Here is a 15,017-nt window from a genome sequence, read left to right as displayed (position 1 = left end):
AGGTACGGAGTACTGTACTGCTCCCTGGCGGGGCTGAAGTTCGGGCAGCTCTTCTCTTCCGTAACCCGCTTCTTCCTCTCCTTTTTTTGAACTCCTCATCCCCATCAGTATCTCCGCACACCCCCATATGGAACCTTTCATCTCATCCCTGCCAATTCTTGATGCGCCAAAAAGCCAATAGTATATGGGCTGCTGTCCCCGAGCATCCAATTACTAAGACATTAAGCACATGTGTTTCTCCGAAACGCTCCCCTGCCACCAGAAAAGGGCACATCGTGAGCGAGAAGCTCTGTGGTTGGTCTCCAGTAATGCACTTTCTCCAGTTTAAGCTGAGTCGTTACCTTCTTAGATGATATACTACAGCGCCTTTCTCCGTATCTTCTGCGAAATGCCCCGGTGGACATACTCGATCTGTGGCCGGGCCCGGGCGTCCTGTCCTCCAAAATCAACGACTTTCTGAAGCCGCGAAGACATGTCCTAATTGAGCCGAATCTACCAGGATTCCGACCCGTCCTCGAGCCCTTAGCCAAGAGCCGTTCATGCTACAAACTAGTCTCCGGGGATCTCAGTAGTATACGTGACTGGCAAAGTCTCCTCAATGAACACTTCCCGGGACAAGGACCATCGAATAGTGACACCAGCGGTGCTTTGCCTAGGAATGATACACTACTTGTTCTCGCTAACCCACCTCCCTCGACCTCGGACAAAGATCATTTCAGCGGCTCACGATTTTTGTCACATTTCATAGCGGCATGTATTCGACAGTACGGGTTACATGCCTATGGCAGTGTACGCTTGCTAGCCTCGCTGAGTCTTAGTGAGAGAACATCAGTCTTTTCACGTACTGTCTCTACCAGGGGTCGCCCATCGCTTCTATTAGAGTCGATTCCCCTTCATGCCTTTGAGGTTGCCGCACCGGAGGACGAGACAAAGGGGCACTGGGGTGCCTTGAGACTGTGGGACACAATAGTGGCAAGTGATAAGCGTGTCGCCGAGAGAACGGCTGAAAACAACGTCGTGGTTCCGATAGGTCGGGCACAACCGCCTTTGCAACTGGCGCCAGAAGCTCCAGAACCAGATCGGATGAACACCCCCTACACACCGCGCATTAAGACCCCGCAGAACGACAAGTACGTCAAGATCTACGAGAATTTCGATAAGTCAACCCCCGAGTCCCCCAAATACGACGAACTCAAGAAGAAGCGGGAACGCGCAGTGATTCAGCTTAATCAGGAAAATCGCCAGACACATTACCGCTATTCTATCGCCGGGAAAATGCTCGAGATTGACGAACTCAACAAGACCATCTCGCGCTTAGCGGCGGACGAAAAGACAGAAAGGAAGGATATCACTCGAGTTCTTAGACAGATCGCCAGCAAGCGCAAAGATCTTGAGAAGGAAACCAACAATACTCATTTCGACACCACCCGCGCAGTACCTCAAATCGTAGATGACAGCTACGCAACAGCCTCCTTAGGGAATTTTGACAACTCCGTTCTTCTCTGGGATCGCCGCCCCTTTGATCCCCTTTTCATCCACGAAGGAGAACTATTTCCACACAAATGCCCCCGAGCCTTCATATATTTCGAAGCCGATCCCAACGCCCGCGTCATGCGGCGTTTGCAAGAACTCACCCCGAGGCAACAAATCAACGCAGTCCGCCTCTTTGACGCCTTCACCCTCACCCTCACAACAAACAACACGATCCCAATCGAGCAATTCCTCGAAACCATCTTTCCCAACCGCACCATAAATGAATGCGTTAGAGCTATCCCCTCCCTCGCTAGACACGCTACCAAACGGCTCGCTACGCACTTTCGCACCACACCGAAGACTTTGCACTACAACCCGATCGACCTGCCCACGCCAGACTCCAAACCAGATCCTATCAACTCCTACCAGGCAAACCTCAGATATGAGCTCAAAGGCGTCAATATGCGCACTTTTCCCGCTGATACGTTGTGGGCTATTGCCGTGGAGTATGCCCGGAGCGGAAGGGAGCACTCACTCATCCAGCTGACGCGAATGCTAGGTGGAACGCTGACCACCGCAATCCAACGGGACTTCATGGATGAGCCGGTCAAGATTAAGCGATAAAGGCTGTGCTTCTTGTCTTTTGTTGTTGTTTTCTAGGCTAAAAGGAGTTATTGACGACAATCTGTTTGGTTACTATATATGGCGTTCTAAGCTGCTGTTAAAACTAGCTTGCGCTATCATTTGCGCTGTATTATAGCTATACAATGTACCATACCTTACTTCAGAATTTGGATTCAGCTACCTAGATTGCAGCGGCATAGACTGACATGTACTTTTATTCTTATATCGGCGTGCAAACCTTACCGGATTGATCTCGATATACAGGGACTGCCGTCTAATCAAGCTACAAGAGTCAATCACCTCAGATCCGGCCATCAACCTCATCGTATCTGATATAATAAAAAAAAAAAAAGATCAAACTAGATCTTAACTGTTTACACGCCTGAATCCAGCGACACACAGGAATTGAGAGATACCAGTCGAGGTGGGCATTAGGTCCTCTAACCTCAAACATGACAATGTCCACTCTAGCGAACTCTGTCTCTGTACATCTTCTGTTGAAAACGAACCCTCCATTATACTCAGGGTCGTAAATCTAGTGGATGGGTACGGTTGAAGGGGAGGAGTGCAGGTAATAAGGCAGGAGCGGCATGCACCCGTCGCATAGCTGAGAATCATGCCCCATCCTGGGCAGCGGGTACTTGTAAGGTTCCGTGGGTCAGCCTCGGATGAATTATTGGCTAATTATCTATAGTTTACTTGGCGTCGGTGAGGGTTGATTTAGACTACAACATGTCGAAAGAGTTGGAGATGATCGATAGGTTATGTATAACGAGAGGCACATTCTACAATTGGAGGGTAATGTTTTGGTAGAGACTCGTTGAGATTGAGACTCGTAGATGATGGTTGTTACATTTCCTGGTACAAGATAATGATGACACGATATTAACAGTGATGGGAATACCCAAGACTGATAGTGAAACATGACATGAGGAACATATCCAACATGATGAGACATGAAATAGGACAGACATTGCCCGTGGTATGAGCAAAGTAATATGGAAGTAATTGGCAAACAAGATAACAAAGAGCCACGAGGCTGATGGTCTAGGAGACAGAGAAGAAAAGAGAAGTGGTGATAAGAGGGTATCTCAAATTGGGGATGGAGAATGGAATGGTAAAATGGTAAGAGTGAACATGGTAAGATGGGATACCCATGCCAAGATGAGATGTGAAGAAGATCAACATGGAAGAAACGGAAAAGAAGATAAAAAAATGTAAAAAGAGAACAAATTGATATCCAAAATATCATGAAATGAAGTATAGAGCTGGTCGAGATAACCAGCCGAGCTGAGCCGAGATCCGCTAAGCAAGGCTCTTAGCTAGATCCAGCCAGTCGCCAGGGGTAACCCGCGCAGCGGGATCCTTCGCGACGGCGGGGCTAACGATCTTCTCGACTGTGCCGTTCTTCGGCACTCGAGGGCCGCCGTCTCCGCTGCGAGCGTAGTTAATGATGTTGTGGCCATCTTTGGCCAGCATCAGTCGTTGGGCGGGGCTGAACCCGGAGTAAACTTGCTGGTCGCCGATTGCTGCGGCGAGGAGGGTGACCGCCAGTGAGAATACGTCTGATGCGGGTGTGGCAACCGTGTCTGGCGAGGATAAAGTGCGGAGGAGCTCCGGCGCGGTGAATGGGGGCGTCATGGCTGAGAGGCCGGTGCCGGAGGGTTGTTCCGAGGCATTGATGAGCTGCGCGGAGGAGAAGTCGGCGAAAAGCGGTTCATAGGGGAACTCGCTGGTGTTGGCACCGTCGAGAGGTGTGCGGGGTTGGAGGAGGATGTTATGTGGCTTGATGTCGCCGTGCACGATCTGTGCGCTGGTATGAAGCCATGAGAGCGCAGAGATGAGCTTCTTGGCGAGGTCATGCCACTGTGACATGCCCTGGACGGGGTCGAGCATCGTGCGCGTGCTAAAGTTCTCGCGCGCATATCGAGCTTTCTCTTCGATGAGGGTTGATAGGGTATCCGGGACCGCGGACATGACAATGGAACCGGATTCGGCTATAAAGCCAAGGAAGGGGACGATGTACAGCTCCGAATTGGGTACGGAGCTGGCTCGAGTAAGAGCGACAGCTTCCGCATGGAGGACCGCGCGGGCTTGAGCGTCCTTTCGTGGCGGTGTCTTGACGGCCACCAGGCGCTTCGCGGGGTTTGGCGAGCTTGGAGGAGTGATTGGGCGAGTTCGGTTGTTCGCACGAGAGGCATAGGCTTTGAAAACGTCGCTCCATGCTCCGGCCCCGAATTTGACGGGGCGGTTCCTATGGTCATGCTCGTATTCGAGCTCATCGAGGAACCGGGGGGGAGACACAGCCACGGTCTTATCACCGAGACATGCATCCGCCACAGCAGGCGACAGGATATTGCTGGCGCTTCCAGAGGAGGTAAAAGTGGTGCCTACTTTGGCAGAGTCGTCGTCAATAGTTGGGGTCACTGGGGGAGTGAGCCCAAGCCCCGGCGCATGCTGCATGGTGGCGGCGCCATATTGGGGTTTGGTGGAGATGGAGAGCTGCACTGGCGTATGAGTCGCCATAGCTAACAGCAAGTTGCGTATAGATTTTCAAAGAGAATGAGAGGTGAAGAAATGAGAATAGATATATATAAGCGCCAACGAGGCGTATAGATATCACGATCAAGTGGTAATGATGGGATCACCGGGTCTGATAAGATGGAGGTGGATGCAAGAGAGAAAGAACAGGCAGGGGTAGAGCGACTCGTGCTATGACTATATGGCAGTGACGACAGGCAACAGGCGACAGGAATGAAAATCCGAAGGCAGTCGTTGACGTCGTCAATGTAGCAGACTTTGATAGACGAGTGGTCAGGAACTGGTGAGGGCACTGGGGGAGCGGCAAAGTTTGAGGGAGGCGCGTATCATCAGCATGGTGAGGGTGGTTTCGGGAACAGATTGGCGACAGTAGGAAGAGAGAGAAAGATATGAAGAGATCAGAGAGAGATCGGGAAAATCAGAAGAAAAAGAAGAAGAGGCAAGGCAAGGCAGAGCAAAAGAAAAGAAGAAAAATAAAATGAACGATCGACGGCGAGCTTAATTGCCATAGAAAAAGAACCGTGGAACTCGTTTTCCATACGTGTCGTACAGCATCCTGTCTGTGTGTCATAGCTAGCTACTTGGTTACAGTAGTAGGTATCACTCCGAGTCTTATCAAGTTATCTCGTCAATAATCAATAATAATAAAACTACTGCACTCCAGTCGTTCAACTAGTCCAAGGCTAGTAAAGTAACCCTTCCTTGGAAGACTCGCATACGAACTCTCAACGCTTGAAGTAAGATGGAGCTGGTGGCGTATCGATACACCCCGATTACCAAGCTACTCCCGATGCAGCCATACGGCAGGACGAATGCGGCAACCCGATTCATCATCCTGCAATTTGCTGGTGTTGAACGATCCTGCTAGTAACGGCCAATAATCCTTGCCTGTGATCAGTGATCACTCCTGGCACTTGCAGACTGAGTCCCGAGAGCAGCATTGAAAATTGACACAAATCAACCTCGGAGAAGTCCCGTGCAAAAGTAGTCAGCTGACCTGTCAGGATCTCGTACAGCCAGCCCTAGTGGAGTCGCTCTGGACTCGCAGTGTCTTATCGGAATTCCCCATCCTCCCAAACTATCCCAGAGTCGAGACTCCAACTCGAGAGTAACTATGACTCAAGTCTTATCAACACTTCTTCGGACTTTGCCACACCATCATCTTAGCCATCACAAAGAAAATCCCTGGAGGGAGAGCACAGCCCACGAAGAAACACCAGATAGACCTCAAGTATAGAGACAGCCAGAGCCAATCTCCGCCCCACGTGGTCCCACCTTATTTTACCACCTAAAGTCTTACTTTACTTTGACCTCGACAACACCCAGCCTGATCTTCACTGCTTCCGTTCCCCATATCCTGCAGAATGATATCATATTTCCGTGATGTATGCCCCAATCACTGCATGCCGTACAGTAGCACTGCTTATTCCAAGTTTCCTACTCCGGACTCCGATATTCTCGGGCGTCGGTTGAGAGATCAGCATGAGAACCCGTAGCATTAACCAGCCGGCTGTATCCGGCGCCAAGCCACACCCTCCTGCAAGCAGAGTACTCAGTAGTTAGTTAGTCAGTGCTCACTGCTCAGTAAACTAGACTAGATATTTTCCTCAACAAACTCCCTCAACCCGGCCTCCCAAATCTCAAAATTCCCCCTCAATCTCTCCCCAAACATCCACCTAACCACATACGCCAAATACCCCACCTGCGACTCCCAGTTCCTCACCTCCGTCATCCTCTTCACCTGCCCACCAACCTCAACCTCCACCTCCGAGACCTCATGAACCCGCTCCGCCATCAAAAGCGAAGACATCACGTACCCGTCCGCATCCGGGTCGCTGCCCCAGACGATCCTCCCTTTCCTCTTTTCCTGCGCTTGTGATGAGACTGACTGTGCAGCTGGAGGTTGACACTCGGTCACTTTGATGAATGTCTCCCTCAACCCGCTCGAGTCCGCCTGCGGCTCTTTCACGCGCTCGGGATACATGTTTACCAGGAAGGTGATTCGCGATCCTTCTTCTAGCACTGTGTTTCCTTCCTCTCTATCGTCTTGTCCGCTGTGCTCGCCAGAATCCCCTCCCGGCTGATCTCGGATGACAACCCTCGGCACGAATCGATTCCACCGCGGCCATGTCGCTGTATCAACCAATGTGTTCCAGACTGCGTCGATCGGGGCGTCGATGAGGATAGAGCTTTGGATGGCGAGGATTGCGGAGGAGGAGGGGATGTTGGGTGTGTCGGGGTGTGGTTGGGGGGTCATTTTGGATCTCGAGGCGTTGGTTGGGTTGGAAATGTGGCTGGGTTGAGAAGGTGAAAGGAATGATCGAGGTAAGGATGAAGCTTGGAGGCCGAAAGCTAACTTGGCTAGAGCTGTAAGGATGCACGTGATCGTGCAGCTACATGCTACAATCAAACTATAAAAGGCTTACCTACCAAGCCAACAGACTCGAGGAAGCTTTTATCAGTATACCTTCCGAGTTCAACCGGATAACGCGCATGAACTATGTGTGATTTAATCTATACTAGTCTGTCTCGTTATCCTATTCTCAGATAAACTGAAAGAGCATATAACAATATCTCACTCAAGCCATATGCATCATCCCCTTTCGCAATCTCCCTAGTTTTCTGTCACAACTTGCATTTGATGGCTCTTTCCGTGGTGTTGCGTTTCGGCACGACAGGCCTGGCCTTCTGCTGCCGGTCGACTTTCGGCTCTTCGGTTTCAAGGGGAAGCTTGAATCTGACGAATTTCCCCGATTGTTGACGACGAACTATTCGAATGGACGAATTCATGCGAGGACGATCTTCGACGGCCTGGGGAACTTGTCGGTTGACTTTGGGTGGCATAACTACTTGACGAGCCGGTAACGTCGTACTTGGCTTGGGTGCCACAGGAGCCTGAAAGTTCCAAGCCGAAGGCACGGGGACACCATTGGGGACACCATTGGGAATACCATTGGGGATGCCATTGAGATTGATGATTGATGCCGACTGTTCCCTGCCGTATGGCTGTGAATTATTGGGTGACGCTGAATGAAAACTACAGACATCTTGCTCTTGCCCACATGCCTTTGATGGAGTTGATGCACTTCGCGAGATCTGCCGGCCGTCGTCTGAGTTCGAGCCTGCTGAATCTTGGTTATCTCCCGAGCGCCGTGGAGCTCCATTGGAGTCTCCGGGACTATGAGAACTGGGAGCAGCTGGGGGTGGCGGTGGATCTTTCCAATCTTTCACGCCGTTAACATTGTTTGGACTTGGTGAGCCCTGCTTGTCTCCCTCATCTTCTGATTCTTGTGGCTCATCGTCCTCATCAGGGTCATGCTGATCTTTGTCCGTTTCAGCCAACGAGTTGAGGCCAGTTATCTGGGATTGTTGCGGTGCCTTCCCTTTTGTATTCGAATCTAACTCGTTAGGGAATGCTCCCGAATCATTTTCTGTCGTTCGACTTGATGGGCTGAGAAAATAATCGTCATCATTTGATTCAGCGTCTTGCAAAAGCGAACTGCATGAGCCATGCTCCATGCCCTCGTCGAATGCCTGTTGCATCAAATGTTTCACGACATCTATCAAGTGGTCAGGGACTATGGTGTCTTTTAATGATTTCGGTATCGTCTTGAAGAACGGGTCATCAAGGAGGTGCGCGAAACTATCTTTAGCGTTGGCTTCCAAAGCCTTACCGCTACTGTCGGTTTCACCTGACGCATCGTATGAAAAATCGTCATTGGCATCCTCAGAGAATCGCCGCTTCCCAGAGTTTGGAGACCATATCCGCGCTGAGGCCGGAGCAGAACTGGCTCTACGAACCTGCTCAAATAAGGCGCTTGGCGGTTCCGAAATGTCAACCCGGTGGGTATTTCGATCAAGGAGTGGTGTGTCTGAATAGAGACTAGATTCGTCGTTATCCTCTGCGCTGTTTCCCGTCCCCTGGCCAGAAGGACCCTGCTCTGTCCCACCGTGATCCTGTTCTGCGCCGGGTGCATCCTGTCCTGCGCCAGATGAGCCTTGCCCTGCGCCAGAAGACTGTAATGTACCAGTTGAAACCTGGAAGGTACCAGAGGAGCCCTGCCCTGGACCAGAGGAAACCTGGAATTCACCAGATAAGCCCGACCCTGCATTGGGATCCAGTAATGTACCAGGTGAACCCTGCGCTCCACCAGATGAGCTCTCATATGAAGTAGACGAGAGTAATGCTCCATGAACAAATGGGGGTCTTTCAGGATCCATGCCATTAGCTCCCTCATGAGCTGGTCTATCCCGATGGGGAGGAACCTGATTCTGTGGAGGAACATGATTCGGCAATTCTCCAGAGTGGAAAATCCCCGGTAAAAGACCCCAAACGTAGCGTACACACCGTTCCACACACATGCCAACGATAGGCCGTTGGAGATTCGAATAGAACGGCGGTTGCTGCAATGTTGGAAACGACTTCGGGGATCCTTTGCCGTCCTCGAACAGGTACGAGAAGTCGTCAAAACCCCTGTAATCGTGGCCATTTCGCTGCGGTACAAGAGCAGCAACCTCATCAGCAGACGTTTGTTTTTGAATTTTAATTGGACCAGTAATCACGGCATCCTGACCCGACTCGGATGCGCTGCGATGGAGGGTGTTGTCGACGCTGCTGATGCAGTATTGGCAGATGACATCGTACTCTCCTTCTCGAGGAACGGCGCTGACGGTGGCTGGGATCATGAACATGTAGATATTTGGATGGTTCCAATCCATGAAGCCGATTTGGAGCCATGATGGTAACTCGTCGAGAGGAATTAGAGGTACGTGCTTGCCGTCCGGGCGGACGATGTAGAACTTGGGAAATGGTTGCCACATGGTAGTTGTTAATTCTGTATTTCTGGTTTCTGGTTTTAAATGAGAGACAAAAATAACGAATGTGAGATAAATGAATGTGAAAGTGATGAGTTGAACCTTGGAAGTGCTTGTAGGGAGGTGTTTATGAAATAGGATTGTCGCCATCAAGGCGTTGAAGCTAAAGGTGGAAGGACCGACAACATTCATACCTTCCACATTGAATCAGTAGAGTAGGACTCTGGCTCATATTCATGGCGCTCTAGATTTGGCTTCAAATAAACACCCAAGAATATCCATAGTGTCTCAGTTGATCGATAACCCTAACTCGATCCGCGAGCAGACCCCCCTTGTTCAGCTATATTCTCGGGTAAATGACTCTGACTTTCGCTCTCAGCCGAACCCGTCTCCCATCGTAACTCTCTCACTACTTGGATGCCTTCAACACACAGCGAGCCCGAATCTCGATCAGCGTTCACAGACACGTCTGCCGAATAGCTCGCCGTGCCTCGGTAGGGCTCCCACAGCATGACCGGGTCATGTAGTTGCTTTTCAGCTTGACTAAACGTTCCTCGAGCACAGCGTGGTTGAGCGCCTTGAGGAATAGCTTTCATGAAGAGTTGTCTGAATGTTGGAAGGGATGCACAGACAAGGGCGATGTTGGCTTCGGCGAAGGACCAGATTGCTACGATGCCGTTATGTCCTAGTACACGTTAACTGATTGGATTGTATATGTGAGGTGACGACATACGGCTAATGTCTTCAGCTCTCAGGAGCTTAACCAAAGAGTATAAGCGAGCAACGCTTGTGGCGCAAACACTGAGATGTCGTGTCAGCAGAAGTTCGAGAGCTCAGACAGTACTTTGTCGGTGGGAGAGCAACATACAAAAGCCCAAGAGCAAAGATAAACATCAAGCATATCTTCTGCCTAAGGGGGATCTGTAACCTGAGTAACTGAGGCATCGGTAAGACCACAAGAACCAGATCGCCAGCAATCTGGAGTGCGGAATTGAGATACCATACCACTCCTCGGGATATGCAGTGATGAGGGATGGTCCGGTCCCAGAATCCCTGAACCGGTATACATACCAGCAAAGTTCCGATGACCATCCACAATCCTGTGCAAACGATCAAGATCAGGAGAATTGTAAGGACTATCCGGTATGTTCTTGTTGGGAAAAGCCGCATATACAGTAACACCACAGAGATTTTAACCAAGTTCAAAGTGAGGTTGTATAACGGAACGGAGATCCAGAGCATCTAGCCGGAGTCAGCACACAAGTTTGAAATCCAGAAGGGAGTATACCTTGAGCTGATTTCGATACTGCCCCTCAGAGAGAGTCGCCTGCGGTCTTCCCAATCCATAGGAATGCTCTAAGATATGTCAGATCATAACCCGGCGATTTGAACCGTAGAAAGTCGCACCAGCAATCAGGACACCGAAGAATGCATAGTCCGTGAACTATATAAATCGGTCAATATCCAAGCCAAATACCCCTTCATGTCTGAGCAGTCCGTACCAATGCAAGCAGGAGGAACCAATCATCCCACCCAGGTGCAGAAACCACCCGAATACGCGTGAACAGCCGCAGCGCAACTACAATCGTAGCCACGCTGACAAACACTATCGAGACAGGAAGTACATACATGCTGTACTCCGGCTACAAAGATGCGGCGAGTACCTGGCGGCAACATTTATTATAAAGAATTGCCATGCGGACGCAAAAGTCTGTCGTCAAGGGACCTGAGCCATGCGGTACTGGAACCATGAACTAGACCGAGGCGTGGCCAGCAGCAGAGATAAGCACAATTGCCATTTGCGTCAATGACTCGCGGTGGCCACCAACCATAGCTGAGTTCTGGAAGCTCCCAGAGATTGGGCATGGAATAGAACAGTAGTAGTTTGCGGATGTTGGATCCGATCCACGGCTACAACGGGCTTGACTTATGTAACAATGACCTCTTCGACGCATCCGGAAAAGAGGCAAAAATTGCAGATGGGTGATCTACCTCGGTCTGTGGGAGCATACAGCAAGTAAAAATAATAAAGGTATATTCCATTGAGCTATCGCTAAGGAAAATATACCAGTGCGGTAATAGTTCCGGCACAGGACCTATGTACCTATAACGATACCTAGGTATAGATACCATATTCAAGCCATCAACAGGAGAATGTCTAAACCAGAAAGTTCCGACCGTAATGGGCTTGTTCTCCATCAACCAAAAGAAAATCATTTTCTCTTTTCATCCCCACCAGTCCGGAATGTACAATGTAGCGGACTGAGCTCATACCATGCTACCTGAGGTCTTATCAGAATCCAGCCAATGTGAACTATATGTTAGAGTAGGTATCGTAAGGTTCAAACGCGCAAATGAAACGGCATGCAAAACGCTAGATCGTGATATATTTACAGGCGAGCCTTGAGGTTGGACTTGAGTCGGCGCTCAACGGCAGCCATGTACTCGCGGGTGGTGACCCACGCCTCACGGTCCTTGCGGCCGCAAGCAAGGGCAAGATCCTTGGTCATGATGCCCTCTTCGTTGACAACGTCGATACAGGCGCGCTCGAGCTCCTCGGCAAAAGCAACGACGTCAGGGGTCTCGTCGAGCTTACCACGCTGGATCAGACCACGTGTCCAGGCAAAGATGGAAGCAATGGGGTTGGTGGAGGTCTCGCGGCCCTTCTGGTGCTCGCGGTAGTGGCGGGTGACAGTGCCGTGGGCAGCCTCGGACTCGAAGGACTGGCCATCAGGAGTGATGAGAGTCGAGGTCATTAGACCGAGAGAGCCGAAGCCCTGAGCAACAATGTCGGACTGGACATCACCGTCATAGTCTGAATGTCGTTAGTCAAGATCGCCTGTAAGTTTCAGGGGCTACTTACTCTTAAGAGCCATAACGAAACCACCCTCGCTCTTGATCATCTGGGCAACCATGTCATCAATAAGGCGGTGCTCATACCAGATACCCTTGGCATCAAAGTCCTTCTGGTAGGTGGCCTCGTAGATTTCCTGGAAAATGTCCTTGAAGCGGCCATCGTACTTCTTCAGGATGGTGTTCTTGGTGCTCATGTACAGAGGGAGACCCTTAGCAAGAGCCAACTTGAAACTGGCGTGAGCGAAGCCGCGGATGGAGTCGTCAGTGTTGTACTGGGTCTGGGTGATACCGCCACCCTGGAAGTCGTAGACCTTGACGGTCTCAGGCTCGCCGCCCTCGGGAGTGTAGACAAGCTCAAGCTTGCCAGGACCGGGGATCACACGGTCAGTGGCGCGGTACTGGTCACCGAAAGCATGGCGGCCGATAATGATGGGCTTGGTCCATCCGGGAACAAGACGGGGGATGCGGGGGATAACAATGGGCTCACGGAAGACGGTACCGCCGCTGAGCAATATTAGCAACTTGCATATGGTAGAAACCGAGGTACTTATTCGAGCACATACAGAATGTTACGGATGGTGCCGTTGGGGGAAAGCCACACTGGAAACCAGGGAATTAGCAATATTTTCCGCACCCCGAGCATTCGAACATACTCTTCTTCAGCTTGAACTCCTCAACACGGGCCTCATCGGGAGTAATGGTGGCACACTTGACACCGACACCATACTTCTTGATGGCCTCGGCGGAGTCGACAGTGACCTTGTCATCGGTTTGGTCACGGTATTCAAGACCCTTCAGGCATGTTAATCGGAGTCTTTATGATAGCTTTCCAACGGGTACATACCAGATCGTAGTACTTGAGGTCGATATCAAGGAAGCTAACTTGTCTCAGCGGAAGCGCAACCAAGCCGAGGGATGTTTCAACTTACGGCAGAATCAACTATGCACACGGTAACCATTAGTTTCAGATCGGCCATAGACGGAAGCCACATAGTGGCAACACGCAGCAGAAAGCAATAGTAGTGGAGACTCACCTTTTCTCTGATGTCCTTCCAGATGATGCGGGTCATCTAAGGAGCCGAATGGTTAGTGACATGTGATACAAAGTCCCCAATTGAGCAAGCTCGTTGGTTGGCCAGGCATGATCCTCGGAAGATTGACGATATTCCAACAAGGAGTAGGGCAATTCTCGCCGTATTCTCCCGCAGCTGAGGAGAGTCACAACGAAAATGCGCCTCCCGTAGTTTGAGATATAAAGTCGCACAGCGCAAGGTCATGCAGCCCGGAGCTCAATGCGCGCAATGGAACTTTAATTCCTTTTTGCTCTTGATTCCCTTTCTGGGATGAACATACCTCATCGCCGTCCAGTTCCACGACGGGATTCTTAACCTTGATCTTGGGTCCTTCAGTCGCCATGGTGCGGGATTGAATGCGATTGTACAAAGCGCGAGTAGATGCGGGAGAGGTGCGGGCCGAGGATGAGGCGAGAGCACGAGCGGTTGAGGGAGAAGCAGAGGAAGAGGAAGAAGAAGAAGAACGACCAGAATAAGAAGCAACCGAGAAGGAGCGAAGAGCGGAGGAACAAGGAGGGGCAGCGAAGGAGGGAAGAGGGGAGTTGAGGGAGCGGCGAGCCAATGCGGAAGTGAACCGGACCGACGACATGGTGAGGAACAACCACTTGGGTAAAGGATATTATTAGGAGGTGGAGGAGGGGCGGCGATTGCCCGTTGTTCTGCTAGAAGCGGATTCGACACTCGGTAAGTCAAGGACTCGACTGAAGGTGTGCTCAGCGAAAAGGCAATTCAACGTACCCGAGGAACTTGGGATGGAGGAGGCTCGGGTGGAAGGAGAGCTGCGGTGGAGTCTGATGGACGACGAGGGCGACTGCGCGGAGCAGAACGGAGCTGGCCGGGAAAGGTCTTTGGGAGGAGGAAAGAGTCTAGAGAGCTCTGAGGAAAAAGATGAGAGATGGTGTTGAAGAAAGATGATCTTCTTATCCCTACGAGGACCAAGACGTTAAAGAGGGCCCTGTTGCTGGAGCACTTCCTTTTCCGCCCACCGTGAGCGCCGAAGCCGGCCGGTCTGAATAAGACAATCAATAATGGGAATGAAGGGGCTACAGAGTGATAGCTGGATATCTTTTTGATATTTGTCTTCGGATTCCCTCAGGATTGAGGACTACAGAGGTATTAAAGGCGATGACGTTGGTCAGGCGACATTTCCATACATACTACCTTTCTCCAGACTTTGGGATGAGGTTCATGCGGAGTGCAGATGGCGGCCGTCTGAGGTCACATTTCTCCGTCCACCCACGCCTTTGCTGGTTCGCCCGATGTTGTGTGATTGTCGTACTATTGTGCTCACTCGGTCCAGCAGCTCGAATCATCATGAGGGAAATTCTCCGTCGAATGCTGGGCACTTTGCGAGGTAATCCTGGCCCTCGAGGTATTGGCGACTTGAACGTTTTTCCGCGGTAACGCAACTAAATTCCCCGCCGGCCGCAACCCCGAGGCTGCGATCTTCGGATGTTCCCTCGCAGCTTTAGCCGTTTCTCCTGGTCCGTTCTGCCGGTGTGGTGTAGCCACGATTTATCCAGACAAGTAAGTGGAATAATTGGTTTGAATTTATTATGCTGTATATTTTATGTTCCCTATCCTGTTGAAGATGTATACCCGAGATTCTCCATATCACCCGCTGGGCTCGACAAG

General features: G+C 50.8%; 6 protein-coding genes across 6 annotated transcripts; 1 reads left to right on the top strand and 5 right to left on the bottom strand.

The window, feature by feature from the left end:
• Positions 1 to 9: 9 nt before the first annotated feature.
• Positions 10 to 2,246, top strand: BJY04DRAFT_193233 (uncharacterized protein). The gene is made up of 2 exons (XM_073711877.1): positions 10 to 294; positions 350 to 2,246. Exons 1-2 carry the CDS (start codon positions 162 to 164, stop codon positions 2,095 to 2,097), a joined length of 1,881 nt encoding a protein of 626 aa, XP_073569417.1. The 5' UTR covers positions 10 to 161; the 3' UTR covers positions 2,098 to 2,246.
• A 659-nt stretch (positions 2,247 to 2,905) lies between these two features.
• BJY04DRAFT_193232 (protein kinase domain-containing protein) lies at positions 2,906 to 4,419 on the bottom strand. Its single transcript, XM_073711876.1, has one exon. It carries the CDS (start codon positions 4,072 to 4,074, stop codon positions 3,403 to 3,405), a length of 672 nt encoding a protein of 223 aa, XP_073569416.1. The 5' UTR covers positions 4,075 to 4,419; the 3' UTR covers positions 2,906 to 3,402.
• Positions 4,420 to 6,081: 1,662 nt separating this feature from the next.
• On the bottom strand, positions 6,082 to 7,079 carry BJY04DRAFT_91205 (SRPBCC domain-containing protein). Its single transcript, XM_073721282.1, has one exon. It carries the CDS (start codon positions 6,893 to 6,895, stop codon positions 6,233 to 6,235), a length of 663 nt encoding a protein of 220 aa, XP_073569415.1. The 5' UTR covers positions 6,896 to 7,079; the 3' UTR covers positions 6,082 to 6,232.
• BJY04DRAFT_91460 (uncharacterized protein) lies at positions 7,080 to 9,904 on the bottom strand. Its single transcript, XM_073721286.1, has one exon. The coding sequence runs from the start codon at positions 9,643 to 9,645 to the stop codon at positions 7,264 to 7,266; it is 2,382 nt and encodes a 793-aa protein (XP_073569414.1). The 5' UTR covers positions 9,646 to 9,904; the 3' UTR covers positions 7,080 to 7,263.
• BJY04DRAFT_219940 (uncharacterized protein) lies at positions 9,759 to 11,084 on the bottom strand (the record flags this gene model as incomplete). The annotated part of the gene is made up of 6 exons (XM_073716730.1): positions 9,759 to 10,138; positions 10,187 to 10,254; positions 10,322 to 10,695; positions 10,742 to 10,809; positions 10,861 to 10,897; positions 10,956 to 11,084. The coding sequence occupies 6 exons, from the start codon at positions 11,082 to 11,084 to the stop codon at positions 9,759 to 9,761; spliced, it is 1,056 nt and encodes a 351-aa protein (XP_073569413.1).
• Positions 11,085 to 11,471: 387 nt separating this feature from the next.
• On the bottom strand, positions 11,472 to 13,598 carry BJY04DRAFT_193219 (NADP-dependent isocitrate dehydrogenase). Its single transcript, XM_073711875.1, has 7 exons — positions 13,340 to 13,598; positions 13,305 to 13,308; positions 13,154 to 13,187; positions 12,963 to 13,101; positions 12,873 to 12,909; positions 12,317 to 12,813; positions 11,472 to 12,268 (listed from the first exon to the last, which is right to left on the bottom strand). Exons 1-7 carry the CDS (start codon positions 13,377 to 13,379, stop codon positions 11,844 to 11,846), a joined length of 1,176 nt encoding a protein of 391 aa, XP_073569412.1. The 5' UTR covers positions 13,380 to 13,598; the 3' UTR covers positions 11,472 to 11,843.
• Between the last annotated feature and the right edge of the window lie 1,419 nt (positions 13,599 to 15,017).

The sequence above is a fragment of the Aspergillus karnatakaensis genome, assembly GCF_047715665.1.
Source record: "Aspergillus karnatakaensis strain CBS 102800 unplaced genomic scaffold BJY04scaffold_36, whole genome shotgun sequence".
NCBI classification, from domain to species: Eukaryota; Fungi; Ascomycota; class Eurotiomycetes; order Eurotiales; family Aspergillaceae; genus Aspergillus; species Aspergillus karnatakaensis.
This window is presented reverse-complemented; position numbering and strand designations above follow the sequence as displayed.